Genomic DNA, 15,769 nt, shown 5'->3' on the forward strand with positions numbered 1-15,769 from the left:
GTATTGCAAAAGAGGACTTGAAACTGCAACTGTGAAGACATATGTTAATGTACAGGCTGGTACTGAGGTTAATAATACATATTTATTTCCAAGGATAATTTGCTTTGAGGACTCTCCTCTACCTCCACCTTCTGTTGCTCTAGCAACACACTCCATGGAGTGTGGCTACAGAAAATCCAGGAACAATTTCATCCATTCAGGTTTCATTTACCCCAGAAGCGTATCTGCTCCCTTACTTTTGAAAGGGAACATCACTACCTTCTTCTTGAAGATTCTGTTTTTTCTAAAAAAGAGGGCATAATTTTGTGACTGAAACAGTTTCACATACAGAACTGACTGCTGTGTTAATTTTAATACTGCAGTACTTTCAAGGATTAATCAAAAGCTTATTCTGGTCTCTTCCCCAGGCATTCTCAAGAGCAATCTCCCTTTTTCCAAAGGCACAGCTACTTTTGCTACAGTGTAAATAATTTATTAATTATCTAGATTAATGTAATGATTAATGCAATGATTTCTTGCTATAGAGAATAAGTTTGGACTTGTTTTGTCACAAAATACTAGAGATTCAGCAGATGGTGAATATTTTGCAGAATAACCCTAGTAAGATAGAATACTTTGCAAAGTCACACGTGACAGATTCTTTATCTTGTCCCCAATTCCTCTGCAATGGAAATTGTCATTACAGAATCTGAGTTCTGCCAAACCTAGTTACACATAACACAGGAAAGGAAATTTTTCCAAATACTCTTGGAAATGTATTTAGACAGTTTATTTGGCTAACTTGCTAAAAACCAAATTACAACATCAATAAACAGGCTGTATGGATATTAAGAATTTTTATAAAATTGAGAATTTTTATAAAATTGAGAATAGAACTTGCAAGAGAAAAGAAAAGAGAATGAGGAGGATAGAGATTTTCCTAATTCAAGCAACTAGTCATGAACACCACAGTAGTCATCATAAGACTATGAAAATAATTGGGGCATATTAGCAAAAACATATATTCTAACTCATTTAAATAAAATGAGTTAAAAACATATATTTAACTCATTTAAATAATTAAAAAGTAGTGTGACTAAATCTTTTGCATACACATTTTTATGGGGGGCTGTCTACAACCTGGATCCTCAGTTCTTGATCTCTACCTCATTGGCACATTTTGAGTTCTTCCACAGTCAGAAATGCTGGCAATGAAATTTCTTTGGAGTTTTTTCAGGCTTCAGGTCCTCATGGACTCATTGCACTGTGCTCAGAAATAAAGAATGGGAGTAAGCAATGATGAAAGCGATGGTTTGGCAGTTCTTGATGATAAGAACAGCCCACAGGAGTGGGGTGTAGTTTGACAAGCAGTCTTAAATCAGACATGCTGGCTAAACTAGCCAGTTTTGCTGGTTCATGTACTCAGTCATAAAAAACTCCTTTCTCTCTTATATTTCGACTGACATGTTTTCAACCTAAACAATTCATTACATGGCCTCATTAACAGTTGCCTTAGCCCAGCTGAGAAGATTAGACTGAAATGAGGGTGGACTTTTAAAACCACTGTCAAGATTGGTGCTTACCAAATTCTGACTTTACAGACAAGTGCAGCTTAACGCATTTGTAACAATGAGGCTACATCCTATATGCAAAGACCACCCTTTGCAGGTCAAACCTGCCATCAGCTGTGCAGCACAGACAGTTCATACCTCTAGAAGTGGATGTTCTTTCTGTGGAGCTTCCTATTCCTCACAAATGTTAATGTTATGATCACAACACCCATGTGTGTTTCTGTTAATTGAAGATCATTGCCTTCTCTTTAAGAAATGCCAAAATGATACAAGTGGGGATTGCAATATAACTACAATGTTACTCTTCCCTTTCTTCTGTGGCTCCTTCATGACTCCGACACCTGTTTATCACAAACAGTCTCTAGCCCAGAACATGTACCTCTAAAATAGCAGGAAGTTTTAATTTGAAGTTCCAACAGTGATACTGTTCCCTTCAACCAGAAGAAAGACCCCTCCAGAACAGAATGGAAGTGAATAGGGTCATTTCTCACAATAGCACCACCTGGGGCACCCAAGGACAGAGCAGGAGGGATTTATCAGTCACCTTAAATATTTTGCACTGATTTACGAAAAACACAAATGTTGACCTTAGGCAGCTCTTCCCTAGCAGTGTGTGCTGCTTTGATACTATATAGAGAAACTAAGTTTATGGCTGTATCAATATTGCTGGCACCTTTTTCTTTTTTTTTAAAAAAAGCTTTGGATTCTGCTTTGGGTTCCAGGTTTAAATATGTTAACATTTAATTTGATGTATCCTTAGTCTGTTCCTCTGCTCCTTAGGAGTCTGTTCTATTTCTCCTTAGGAATTAATCAGTGCTGATATCTTCACAGAAGCAGGAGTTGAGTCTTTAGGCTTTTTACATGTTTACATTTTTCTAACCTTCAGATAAACGAAGACAGAAAGCAATTTGTCCCAAGAACTTATAAAGGTACACTGTCTAGTACTGTATTTTGTCTGTAATGTCAGGAGATATTTCTACACTAAGATAGCAAGTGCTTATATGAAAAAAAAAAGAATAGGGACTAAATCCTCAATATTCTGGTCCCGCCTGCATATTTGACTACACATTTTACATCACAGCTTCACAGGGATTTAAAAACTTACATGAAAGACCTAGATTCTTCTGCCCCATCAAAAACTGCAGTTCCACATGCAGACTTCTGTATCTATAGTTTCTTTGGCACAGGGAAAAGACCAGCCAATTTTCACATCACTATTGTTTTGTTATTATGTCACTAATTAACAGATAATAGCACACACATTGTTTGAAATGCAAGAAACAGTTAATAAACACTTGAGAACTATCACCTAAAGTGATAATTACATTGTTGATCTCAGCCTTAGAAGTGTTCTTACATGCTGTTGTTCATATGTTCATACGAACCTTTGCTTTCATATGTTCAAGTTAAAACAGGCAAAGTGCAAGATTTTATGTACTTTTGCTTGAAATTTGGTAGGTGTAATTAAGACTGTTAACACAAGAATGTCAGATACTGGTTGTGCTTATTGGCTTAAGTTTAAGGTTAGCAGATCTGACTTGACTAAGCAATGTCTAATTATTTCAAGGCTAAACGTGGACTTTCACGTCTAATTTTCATAAAAAACTCAAAGCTGGATTCCTGTAATGTTTACTGGCACCTTTTGAACTGAAACTTTTTGAACAGCCCAACAGCATAATAAATGACTTTTGATGAGATACACCATCCAGTTGTGGTGGAACACACAACATCCATTTGTGTGACATTCAAGGGGATGTATAGTACTCCTCTCCCTTTTATTTTCTAGCTGTCTTTGGTCAAGTGAAGCTTTTTTTTTTTTTTCAGGGATACATGGCATGGCCCAGATCTATGATTCTGTGGTTACCAAAACACAGGAGCATACTTGAATTTCAATTGTATGTTTCTGTGGTTCTGTTTATGCTGTGAAAAAGGATGGAATAATTAAACCAAGAAAATAAATATGATTTCCTCTAATACTCAACCTTTACAAATGCCAGATTTGGGAAAATCTAAAGCAGAAGCTATTTCCATAGACTAAGGGCATGCAGATCCATCAGTATCTACTTCTAGTCAGGTAGACCCGGAGCAATTAGTGTTAATATTTTGTAAAGATATTGACTTTTTGACAAAGACAAGGGCAGCTTTATGACTCAGCTCACTTAGACAGACATTCGAGGAGGCTGAAGAGAGTAACATTTATCAGAGCTGTCATTATTAGGCTGGGTCAAAGGCAATCCTCTTAACCAGAAACTATCACATAAAATAACCTATTAACTCATACCCAGTAGAGCACATTAGAGCAAGATCTGGAGGAAAACCATTTCCCAACAATCAGTTAAATCAAACTTCGCAAGATTAGCCAATAATAAATGAATTTATTTAAACTAGTAAATATAGTATTTAAAACAATGCTTTCCCCTTTTCCTTTACATCAAATCAGTCTTTTACTGAAATCCACTTATTAAAAAAAAAACCTTACAGGAACTAATAATACAATTTGTGTCCTGGTCCTGTAGTTTTCTGATTTCAACGGGGACAAAAAGTCTTTTATAATCAAAGCCAGAGGCACGGTAAAAGCTGAACTACTCCTACAGCTCCTCTCTGAGGTGATCTTACTTTGTAATGACAAAACCAATTACCTAAAGGATCATTGTCCCGGCAAATGTCAGTTTGTATAAGCTGTTTATGTATGATAATTTTATTTCATTTGAATAAGTTGTATTTGCATAAATGTAAAATATATTTCTTCAGAATTACTGTATGGAATTCTTTAAGTCCTCGAAGTCTCAGTCTGTACCATCTCAGGAAATTTCACGTGGGATAATGCAGGAACCAGCAAGGGGAGATACTCTGTTGGACCTCACATTTACAAACAGGGAAGGTAAAGGCTGGGGACAGTCATGGCTGTAGTGACTATGAGATAGAGTTCAGGATCTTATAAAGAGGGAACAAGGCAAATGGTAAGATCATAACCACTCCTTCAGGAAAGTGCACTTTGGCATCTTGAGGCATCAGCTTGGAAGAATTCCATGGGAGACAGCCCTGGAGAGAAGTGTCCAGGATCTGATTGATTTTCAAGAGTCAGCTTTTCCAAGCTCAAAAATCTCCACATAGAGGAAATCAAGCAATGGTAGGAGGAGCTCCTGACAAAACTTTGCCACAAAAAGGAAGCTCACATGAGGTGGAAGCAGGGACAAGTGAACAAGAGACACTGTCTGAGGTGCTGGGTTGGGGTTTAAGAAAGCCAAAGCCAATTTGGAGTTGATTCTGGTAATATATGTGAAGGGCAACATAAAGGGTTTCTACAGGTCTATGAACAGCAGAAGACAAGGGAAAACAGCAGCCTAACACTGAATGGGGCAGGCAGGAGATCCAGTGCAAAGGACAAGGAGGTCCTCAATGACTTTGAGGTACTCAATGACAAGAGGTACTCAATGGCTTTTCCATCTCAATCTTTAGTGGAAAGACTGGCCTTTAGGAATCTAGACCCATGGGAAAGACTTACATGGGAGGAAGGAAGATGTACCTTCCATTTAGGAGGCCCAGGTTAGGGAACATTTAAACAAAGTGGACATACAAGTCTATGGGACACAACAGTAAGTGCCTACAAGGAGCAGTATGTGCTGAAGAAGCTGCTGATGTCATTGTAAGGTCATTCTTGATAATTTTGGAAAGGTCACAGTGACTGGGGGAGGTTCCAAGGACTGAAAGAAAGTAAATGTCTTAAAAAAGGTTAAAAAAGGAGGTCCAAGGAACTATAGGCTGGTTAGACCAGCCTCACATCAATCCCCGGGAGGTTGAGAGAGCAAATAATTCTGGAAAACATCTACAGATGTTAGGGACAAGAATGTGATTGGAAGTAGTCAGCATGTATTAATAAAGAGGAGATTATGCCTGCCAAACCTGACAGCCTCCTACAAAGAGATGACTGGCTTGGTGGACAAGGGGAGAGCACTGGCAGACAGCACAAGAGAGAATTTATTGATCTTGGTTTTGGCAAGTCTTTCAACACTGTCTCCTGTAACATTCTTACTGATTAAGTACAAGCTACAAAAATGGACAGTGAAACTGAAAACTGGCTGAACTGTCAGGCTCAAAGGGTTGTGATCAGTGCTAGGAAGTCCAGCTGGAGGCCCATCCAAGTCCAGCTGGAAGCCTGTTCCCTGTAATGTACACTAAGGGTGCATACTGGCTTCAATACTATTTAAGGTCTTGATTAATTAGCTGAACAATGGGTTAGAGTGCTCCCTTGGCAATTTTACAAACAATCCAAACTTGGGAGGAATGGTTGATATACCAGAGAATCATGCTGCCATTTAGAGGGTGAGCAATGCATCTTTGCAGCAATGAAGACCAAGAGCCTCCTGGATGACATTAATAAGAGTATCTGCCACCAACAGGTCAAGTAATGTAGTAATGTGTTTATTCCCATCTATTTAAAACTGGTAATGCCACACCTGCAGTGTTATGTGCACCCCTGGGCTTCTCAGTACAATAAAGCAACGGGCATACTGGAGCAAGTCCAGCAAATTGCTACACAGATGAATAAGAGATTATAGTATTTGTCATAGGAGGAGAGGCTGAGAGAGACAAAATTGGTTAGCTCAAAGGAAAGATGTATTTCTTCTGCTGTCACCTCTGAGTAGTACATGCAGCCCTGTTTTCTACAAGTCTCATCAAGCTGATCCCACGCAAATGAGGTATTGTTCTTGGAGCAATTTAAATGAACAGAGCCATACCTTCTTTCCTGGTGATCAGATCTATGATCTAAGTCTAGCTTATGAAACTGATTCTTGGCATGATTTCTTTAGTTATCACATCAGCAGCTGTGGAATGATAAAATATCTGCATGAATTTTTAGATTTCAGTCCACTCACTGCTTCTATATCAAGGTTTGCAGTTTCTGCTCCTAGCTGAATTAAATAAATACAGAGCAAAATCTTCTTTGCTTTGTTTTTAATTTGTCCTCAGAGATTTTGCACTGTCAGCCACCCTGGGGCCCTCTTCATGGTGACTCCTATATTTTCACGCACACTCACATAATCCTTACATACTTTACAGCCTCATCATGAGGCCTCTACAGAAAGTGACAGATTCAGGTTTGACCAATTTCAAAATCAAAAGGTAAGTGGATCCAGGAGTTACTACACAGAGGAATGCTTTAGCTTCTGGGCTACTATGTAAAAGTTGATGACTGTACCATGGCTACCACCACTAGTATGTTTTTGAATGAAATTAAATGTGACTGCTCACTGTGGATGCACTGACAGCCTCAGCTTTCCTAATGAACTGGGCAGACTTTGACTCGGGGCACTTAATCTGTACATCTCAAATGGCCTGAACACACAGATGACTATATACCAAGACTTACCATAGGTTTTTGAGCCTGTTTAAAAGAGCTCTAGACAGAAGATAGAGTGCCTACAATATTTCAGTTACCTCATTGATTTAAATGAGTATACATGGATTTGTTTTTAGCAAGTGTAAAACAGTCCAGGTTTCAATTTTGTGTTATCTTATATCTTTCCTTAAGTGCTCTGCAAAATTAACAAATTTAAGAGCTAGAATTTTATTTTGAGGTAGATGAGAAATACTACATATACATTACTGCTGATTAAGAGAAGCCATTGTGAAACTGCTCATGTTTACAGATATTAGTAATTGGCACAATCAGGACTACTTCCAAGCACACTCACTCTGATGTGTGAGTCACTGAATACTATTCCACTGTCAGTTTTATATCTACAGTTTTATATATATACAGTTTATATGTATATGATTGTACATTGTTCTTTTCCTTCAAAAGGTAATTATATTCAAACATTACAATATATTCAAAATCACAAATGGTATTTGTTTCATGGTTAGAAATGAAATATTTATAATTTCTTACTTTATTTACATTTGCCCCCTTTTCTGCATTAGGTCTCAGAAATTGTTGAGAAGCTTCCTGCAGCCTGAAATGACAGAGAGCACTGTAAAAAGGACACCCCTATTTTATGCCTAGAGAATATTGCTTAATAGGTATTAATCTGAAGAAATATATTGTATGGTAAGGCTTTTGACAGACTACCAACCTTCTGAACACCCAGAGAGCATTTAATTTTTGTCTAATCACAAGAACCTAATGTCACTGCACACGCTACAATGGAAACTCTAAGACAAATACAAAGCTTTGGCATCTGTGTTACCCGTACGTATCCCGTAGTATCTGGTGTGGTGTTCACCGCTCTTCTAGTTTCTTGCTGCTCATCTCTGACCATAAGAGCTCATCCACTTGTTCCTAATTCACCTTTTCTTTCTATCTGGAATGCTCCTACAGAACTTTGTACTGAAAGGGCTGGAGTGCAGCTGGACATGAATTTTTTTCCTCTCATTGGAAGCACACTGAAGACATCCATCGGGCAAAACATCACACTCTTCTATCCAGACAGGCTTGGCTACTACCCTTACAAAAATGAAGTCACAGGAGAGGCATTCAATGGAGGACTTCCTCAGCTCTCACTGCTGGAGAATCATTTAAGAAAAGCCAAAGAGGACATCCAGTTTTACATTCCTTCAGATGAACAGCTTGGATTGGCTGTCATTGACTGGGAAAACTGGAGACCTGTGTGGATAAGGAACTGGGGATCAAAAGACATTTACAGACAGGAATCCATTGAACTGGTTCAGCAGAGAGACCTCAGTCTATCTGAGGCCGAAGCCAGAACTATAGCTAAAATGGAATTTGAAGCTGCAGCAAAATCATTCATGTTGGAAACTTTGAAGCTGGGCATAGAAATGAAGCCAAATCGTCTGTGGGGATATTACCTTTATCCAGACTGCTATAACTATGATTACAAACAAAACCCACATAATTATACAGGAGCCTGTTTAGATATTGAAATAGAAAGAAATAATGAGCTTAATTGGTTATGGAAGAAAAGTACAGCACTTTATCCATCTGTCTATCTAGAGACAGCTTTAAGATCCTCCAGAAATGCCCAGCTCTTTGTTCGCAACAGAGTTCAAGAAGCCATTAGAACTTCCTATGTCTCTAATTCTACCCATCCCCTTCCAGTTTTTGTATATACACGTCCAGTATTCACCGATGTCTATGAGGAATATCTCTCTGAGGTGAGTGAAGCTAGACACTAAATATTTCAAATTTATGTGGAAAAAAATTACCAGGTGACACTTATTTAGCAAATATGCTAACTTGTATCAGAAAAAAGTGTGCAATTTTATATAAAAAATTAAATTCATCCATCAAAGAAATTTGATCAATCAGAACACTGAGGTCTATTTTCAAACCTGTCTCATTATATTTATTGTCCTCACATATAACAAAATATTACAAAGCTAGAAAGCATATTTAGTACATTAAGTCAGAGGAAAGAAATATGGGTAACCTCTTCCAAAGAGAATTATTAAAACTGGGCTGATCTAATGCCTGCATTTTAGGTTATAAGAAAAAAAATACAATAAAATGGAGTCTTTCTTTCCCTAAAAAGTGTTAAAAGCTAGTTAGAAAATTCTGTCCTTAGTTGTACTTGGGTAGCTTTCTAAATGGTATTTCAGCATCTCATGGGTTAGTTAAGGTTAGGCTCTGATTAAGATCCAATCATCTTATTGCAGTTCTGGCTATACTTTTTCCTTCACATTTTTATAGACACTCACTCCATCAGAGATACCATCGATCTGGGGAATCTCTTTCTGGTGTTCCAGGACATGAGGAAGGGGAAGTTAAGAGGCTGTGGTCCTGCTGATGGCATTGTAGCTGGTGTCGTTTCATATTCTCGATAGAACATCAGCAGGCATTCCCCCCAGGCTGTGTATACTATCAGGGAGCAAGGGGTAATGTCAGAGGCCCTGCTGAGATCCTACTTAATAATTTAATTCCTATAATCTTTACATTAATCCTTTTCTAGTGTTGTCCCCCCATAGTAAGTTGTTTCTATATTATTCTTTTCATTACCATAGTCCTCTCCCATCCAGATAGGCTTCAACATTTTGCTAGGACTGTGTTAATAGCTGACCCTAAAAGGAGAACTGAACAGAAACAAATTTCCCCAATCAATATCTGCAAAAGGCCAGAGCCATTCTCTGGAGAAGAGAGATTCTTGCTGGTGAAAGCTCTTTCTCTTGCTACTTTTCTGTTTTAGCACTTCCTGTTAACTGGAATTAAGTTTAAAAAAAAAAAAAAAAGTGGTGCTTTCCACATCTTCTTCCCACAATATTACTGAAACCCGTTGCTACCAACTCTGAGCAGTAAGGAGGCAATGCAGCAAAATAAACCTTAGAATGGTTGGAGGAGTGTATGTCATATGCCTGACCACTGGCTTAGTTTTACAGCCTTGTTTTTCTAACAGATGACATATATAAATTGGATATAGTTGGCAACATTTTCTGGCATCACCTGTGCAATTCAATCCCAGAATAAAATTGTGCAGTTGAGAGTAAAACATTTGCACCATGTATAATTACTTGCTGTCTTCAAAATAGTTATTTTGGATATGTAATTTCTATATGCATTATACCTTTTGCCCCTTGTGTTAGTATGATTCTTTGCACATTTTCCCTCAGGATGACCTGGTAAATACCATTGGAGAATCTGCTGCACTGGGTGCTTCTGGAATTGTGATCTGGGGTGATATGAATTTAACACAAAATAAGGTATGCCAGATCAATTATTATATGAAAATTTTAAGAAGCAATAAAGTGGAGAGGATATAAAGCATTTTGATTACTTACATCATATCTTCTACTTTTAAAATGATGATTCCATACTGCCAGCAGCTTTCTATAGTCAAAACCCAAGCACATCTGAGGCTTATGAAGATCATCATTGACTTCACAGAACAAGAGTTCAATCTTTTAAAGTATCAGTGCTGTTGGCCCTGAGTAAATGGACAAACTATCGTGATAACTGTAGGCAAGTTAGCACTTGTTTAATTAATGCAAGTAAAGAATTGCTAAATCTTCTTTGCATTCCAGTCATGAGATAAAGAAAAAATTACTTGGTTTTGCCCAGAACAATTTTTAGAAGACCCTTCTGCTTTTTGAATGTACTTGGTAATAACATTTAGAGTGCTAGGAGGAGTCAGTCTGTAAAATTTCAGCCCTAGCCTGTTCTGTGTGTTGTTAAGTACTACTTCATTTAATTGTATGAAAGATCTGAGTCAGAAGAGAAAAAAACCTCTAGGTTATTTTAGGAAGGGGAAATACATAGTTTGAGAAACACTATTACAAGGATATTTCAAAAAATCTTTCTAGCTAGTACATTCATAACCAGGCAAGTTAGATATAATGAACTGGGAAGACTCTAGTGAAGTCCTTTGCGTTCAAAGAACTGAAACTCTTCAGTCCTGCCACACCTCCTGTTACAGAAAGCATGGCCAAATAAACCTCCACAGCTCTGTAAGAGTCTTATTCACCAAGGCATTCCACTTTGATTCTTTGTATGTGCCTGCCCCTGAGAAAGGATATCAGGTTGCACCTAGAACTTTTTTGCCCATTATTCCAATATTATAACATAGATGAGCAGCAAGTTTTATTACCTGAATTTTGAAATTCCTGTTAAATGAACTTTCCACAGCCCAGTCAGACTATGCATTTGTGCACTAATTGCAACCTGTTTTTTACAGCTTTCACATTAACTAGCCCTTCAGAAATGAAATATTATTGTACTTTTGCATCAACCAAAATTTCTTGTGTTTTTATATATACCTAAAAGAAAAACAAAAAACCCTACATATACCTCAGCTATCTCCATGGATATAGACATTATCTGAATCTATATGTGGCATTGGGCAAATGCTCTAAGGAGGCAGTGTCAGAAACAAAGAAAGAGTTCCCAAAACCTCTTGTTATTAAACTGTGCTAAGCATACACAGAATATATGCCAATTTCATAATCAGTTAGAATGATCTCTTAGTATTCTCTCAGTATACTTCCAGTTTGATCATCCAACCAAAATTCTTTCAATTCCAAAATGCCATGAAAACTCCCTACCCTGCAGCCTAGCTATTCAGGCCAGGGGAAATCTGAAGAGTCTCACAGAGATGACTTGAGAGAAAAGATATTTGTTCAGGCTGAAGATGTGAGGTTTTTTCACTGGATCCCTTTGAACTATTCAAGACATTAAAAGGAACTTCAATCCTTCATGAAACTTCTTTAAATGCATCTGATTCAAAAAACTACATGAAATATAGAGATAGAATGAAAGCTTAAAGTTGTCTGCTTTTTGTAACATCTCCAGCAACTACACAACATAAATTTGCTGTGATCCTTGAATTTTATAACAGCTTCTCAGATAAACTTGTTTCCAACAACCAGTTATAGCTATTATCAAAACCTCAGGAGAAACAATTATAAATATACACTATGGTAGTGTTATTGGAATGATAGCATTTAAATGGTTTCTATACTAAACTACAGAGGTATGATGCTCTTTTCACAGAATACCTGTAGAATTCTGGACAACTACCTCAGAAGGACTTTGATCCCATACCTCATCAACGTCACAATGGCAGCCAGAATCTGTAGCCAAGTGTTATGCCAAGACTCTGGTGCTTGTGCACGGAAAAAATGGAATTCCAGTGACTATCTTCACTTGAACCCTGAGAATATTGTAATTCAAATGACAAAGGATGGGAAATACAGTCTGCAAGGGCAACCATCATTTCAGGATCTGCAAACATTGACAGAAAAATTTGATTGCCACTGTTATGCAGGGTACAGCTGTGAACCTAGAGCTGATATCAATGACATCCATTACCTCCACGCTTGCATTTCAGAAGATACTTGCATTCAGATATCCCCAAATTCCTTTTCTAACATAGAAGCCTCTGAAGAAAAGATCCTGACTAACAGAACTGCATTTTCATTTGCCTCTGAGAGTAAGGTGACATTATCTACACATCCTGAAATAGAAGATTTCCAATCTACCTTTGGAAATAATACACTTAATATAACAACTGCAGAATATAACACTGTCACAGCTGCCAGTAGATATGATTTAGAAGCAAATGATACTCGTACTTTCAGTAGCTCTTCATCTTATAAGATAAAGATGTTTAATCTGTTTTGCTTAATTGTGTTTTTGAGAACCTTAATACAAATGACCCATGAAAGTGAGAATATTCTTTTCCCTGGCTATGTTTGAAATTCTAAAGGTTTTATTTACAAAACAAACAAACAAACAATTTCCTAAAGGCTTATGGTCTTATCTGTATCAGGTAACTTTTCATAATTCATAGATGACACTTCAGCTTGAATGTATTTCTTCAGTTTAGTTCTATAAACTACTATTTGTGCCAAAGACATACTGGTCTGTTATACTGACTATACTATATGAGAGGATAATCCAGAATACAAAACATTTTCTACAGTTTACATTTTTTACTGTTATATTAAAAAAAAAAAAATGTGACAATGCTGTTTTGTGTACTTCCAGTCAAGACAGGTAAATATATAATACATAAAATAATTCATTAGGTTTGATGCTCTATGCAAGAATTAATTTCATTTCATATGAATGGAATTAGCTCTTAAAAATATTTGGTTTAACTTTAGATCTGTGGGACTTTGTAGCATAAAATTTATCTTACGTAATATTTCTCCACTTTTCACAATATCTATAGGGACACTGGTTTTTCTTGTAATTAAATATATTTCTAATTCTTCAAAAGGTTCTAACTTTAATGTAATTGTTGACTTCAAATATTACAGCTTCATTAGTTAAAATTTGAGCTGTAATGGTTTATCCTTTCTTCTCATAAACTCTCCCCCTTATTTCAGATGTCCCTTCCTTGGCTTCCAGTTGTTTTATCTGGCCAATGCTGACAACTCATCTGCTCTGCTTCTGCACTCCTTGCCAGCACTGGTCACCAGTCCCAGTTTCCCCATCCAGCCATCCCTAGCAATTGGATAGGGCTGTATTTGGACAAAAGTCTGTGAACATGTGACTTTATGCTTCATTGTTTCCTGAGCATATTTTCTTTGGTGGAAACCAACTTGCTCCTCAGGAAAACCCAGTAGTGGAGGCAGCAAGATGAGTGACTCTGAGGACCTGAGACTCCCTTTATTCACTTCCCATGGTCCTCAATCTCAGAACCACCTTTTTGATCCAGTCTGCTGACAGAACTGAGAGTATTTGCTTAATACTATTCCATTGCCAAAAGCAGTGTGAAAGTAGCAGAGATACCTCAGAAAAGTACTCCCAATATCATATCAGGAATCTGGTTATGATTTACATATAGTCAGTTTAAGCATTTAGAAGCAATTAACAGCAGTTTATTTGATAAAATAACCTTTTCAAATTATTATGTCAGGTGCTCAATAGACAGTTTGACTTCTGATGAGTGAAGAGTGGCTGCTGGCATGGATACATTAAAAAATCTCCCTTGAGCTAGGCATGATCTACATAAATAATTCATCCCCTTCCACAGATAGAGCCTGCCTCACTAGTGAAAATAACAAGGATTTCATAGTAGCCATTTGTTTATAAAAAGTTCACTCCTTAATCCAGCAGAAAACACAAATTATATTCATTCTCTTTGAATTTTCAGGTTGTTGGTCATAACAGAGGTGCAGAAAAATAGATGAAGCCTTTAGACTTAACATGGAGAAATAGTGTTTTATGGCTTTTGAACAGCAAGTTATCAAGAGGATGTGACAATTTTCTCATCCCAGTTACGGTGATAAGTCCACGAGTCAAAGCTATTTCTGCCATTAATGTTTCAAGTGGAATCACAAATATATATATATATATGTAACAGACTGCTCAGCAGAAAAGAATCCAGCTGGTTTTGATCACCTCTGTCAAAACATGCTTTTTCACTGGAAACATGACTGGTAATATCTTACCAAAACTTTCATGACTTATATGAAGTTTGATTTTTTTCAGAATGCCTTAACATGGCTAAGATTTTATGCTGGTACACAGAGTTCTAGATTAAAGGCTGTGCAATTTTGTTAAATGTCTGGCAAAGCTTCCTGAGGTCAGGCTTGTTTCTATCCAGAGCTCTGAAAGACACTGGATCTATAGCACTTTGTGCTAAGACCACTTGCAGGTTTCGCAAAATCTACAAGTCTTGCCGTAAATATTTTCACTATCAGCCAAGTAATAGCAAGCAAAACATTTGTGATGGAGAAAGCAGGAAATCGCCAGAAAAGAAAGAATGAGAAGTTAAAATCGCAGAAGAGATGAAACAGAGTACCCAGGACCACCTAATGGACGCAGAGGAAGTTAACTGCAAAAGCGAGAGTGAAGCTGTGGAGATAGACCAGACTCTTCCCATTCAAGTTTTTATCTACCAAGTACTTAATGTTAAAAACCTTTCCCCAAGGCTCACTGTAAAGATAACAGAACACAATAACTGATATGTTAGACCTATTCATCTGATCCCATCTCTTTTTTTTTTTTTTTTGAGAGCAGCCAGGACCAGAAAAATAAAAGGAAGGTGAGAGGAAAGCAGACTATTGCAATAAACTGTGTCTTCCTAAGATGCATGTATAAGTAGCTATCTCTCTTGTGCTCTGATGCATACTTTACCAACCTCCTTTTAAATGTTCATTCAGGATTGTTTTTGTTACCTAGACGTATCTGCAGTTCATGCTTGAAATCTTACAAACTTCAGGAATTAGGTCTGATATGTGTTAAATTACAACATTTTCCAAATATATTATTTTGCTCTGTATTACATTTGTCTTACCTATACTCTATGATTAAGAGTCATCATGGAGTCAATGAGTCTCCATGGAGTAAAAGCAGAAAAGAAGGAAAGGGGTGCTATGTCTTGCATTGCTGGTGACCATCTTATGTTCAAAGCCAAACTTGTATTCCACTAAAGTGGACCCCCTTCCAAAAATATTTCCTTCCCTTCACTCTATTTCCTGTAATCATTAGTTAGCCTTACAATTTTAATTTCTTATGTTCTTGTATTTTTCAAAAGATTAAATACTAGAGGAACAGTTCACTTTGATTGCCATTCATTATTTCGTACTTCTGTTCTAGGCTGAACTCAGACTGGCAATACTTAAGGACAGGGAAATGCTAAAGTGGGTTTGATGAAAGAGTCTAAGTGAAAGCAGTTTAACTACCTGGAATGACCTCCTTCAATGTCTAGACATTTTGCTAAAATTTTAACTGAAATTCTGCTTTTCTGTCTGAAGAATCTGAGTCTGATTTATTGTGTTGCTTATCCTGGGACACTGAAAGATATTGGCACTTCAAA

General features: G+C 37.2%; 1 protein-coding gene across 1 annotated transcript; it reads left to right on the forward strand.

Moving 5' to 3' along the window:
- The first annotated feature begins 7,697 nt into the window (after positions 1-7,697).
- On the forward strand, positions 7,698-12,696 carry SPAM1 (sperm adhesion molecule 1). The gene is made up of 3 exons (XM_008926585.3): positions 7,698-8,666; positions 10,116-10,205; positions 11,992-12,696. Exons 1-3 carry the CDS (start codon positions 7,698-7,700, stop codon positions 12,694-12,696), a joined length of 1,764 nt encoding a protein of 587 aa, XP_008924833.2.
- Positions 12,697-15,769: the final 3,073 nt, after the last annotated feature.

Source organism: Manacus vitellinus, unplaced genomic scaffold, assembly GCF_001715985.3.
Source record: "Manacus vitellinus isolate BGI_N305 unplaced genomic scaffold, ASM171598v3 scaffold_13_pilon, whole genome shotgun sequence".
Classification (NCBI taxonomy): domain Eukaryota; kingdom Metazoa; phylum Chordata; class Aves; order Passeriformes; family Pipridae; genus Manacus; species Manacus vitellinus.

Excerpts from the sequence above, each read along its gene's own strand:
- SPAM1 (XM_008926585.3), top strand. The coding sequence starts at position 7,698 with ATGGAAACTCTAAGACAAATACAAAGCTTTGGCATCTGTGTTACCCGT. Across the intron at positions 8,667-10,115 it reads ATGAGGAATATCTCTCTGAG|GATGACCTGGTAAATACCAT; the intron begins GTGAGTGAAGCT and ends ATTTTCCCTCAG. Across the intron at positions 10,206-11,991 it reads TGAATTTAACACAAAATAAG|AATACCTGTAGAATTCTGGA; the intron begins GTATGCCAGATC and ends CTCTTTTCACAG.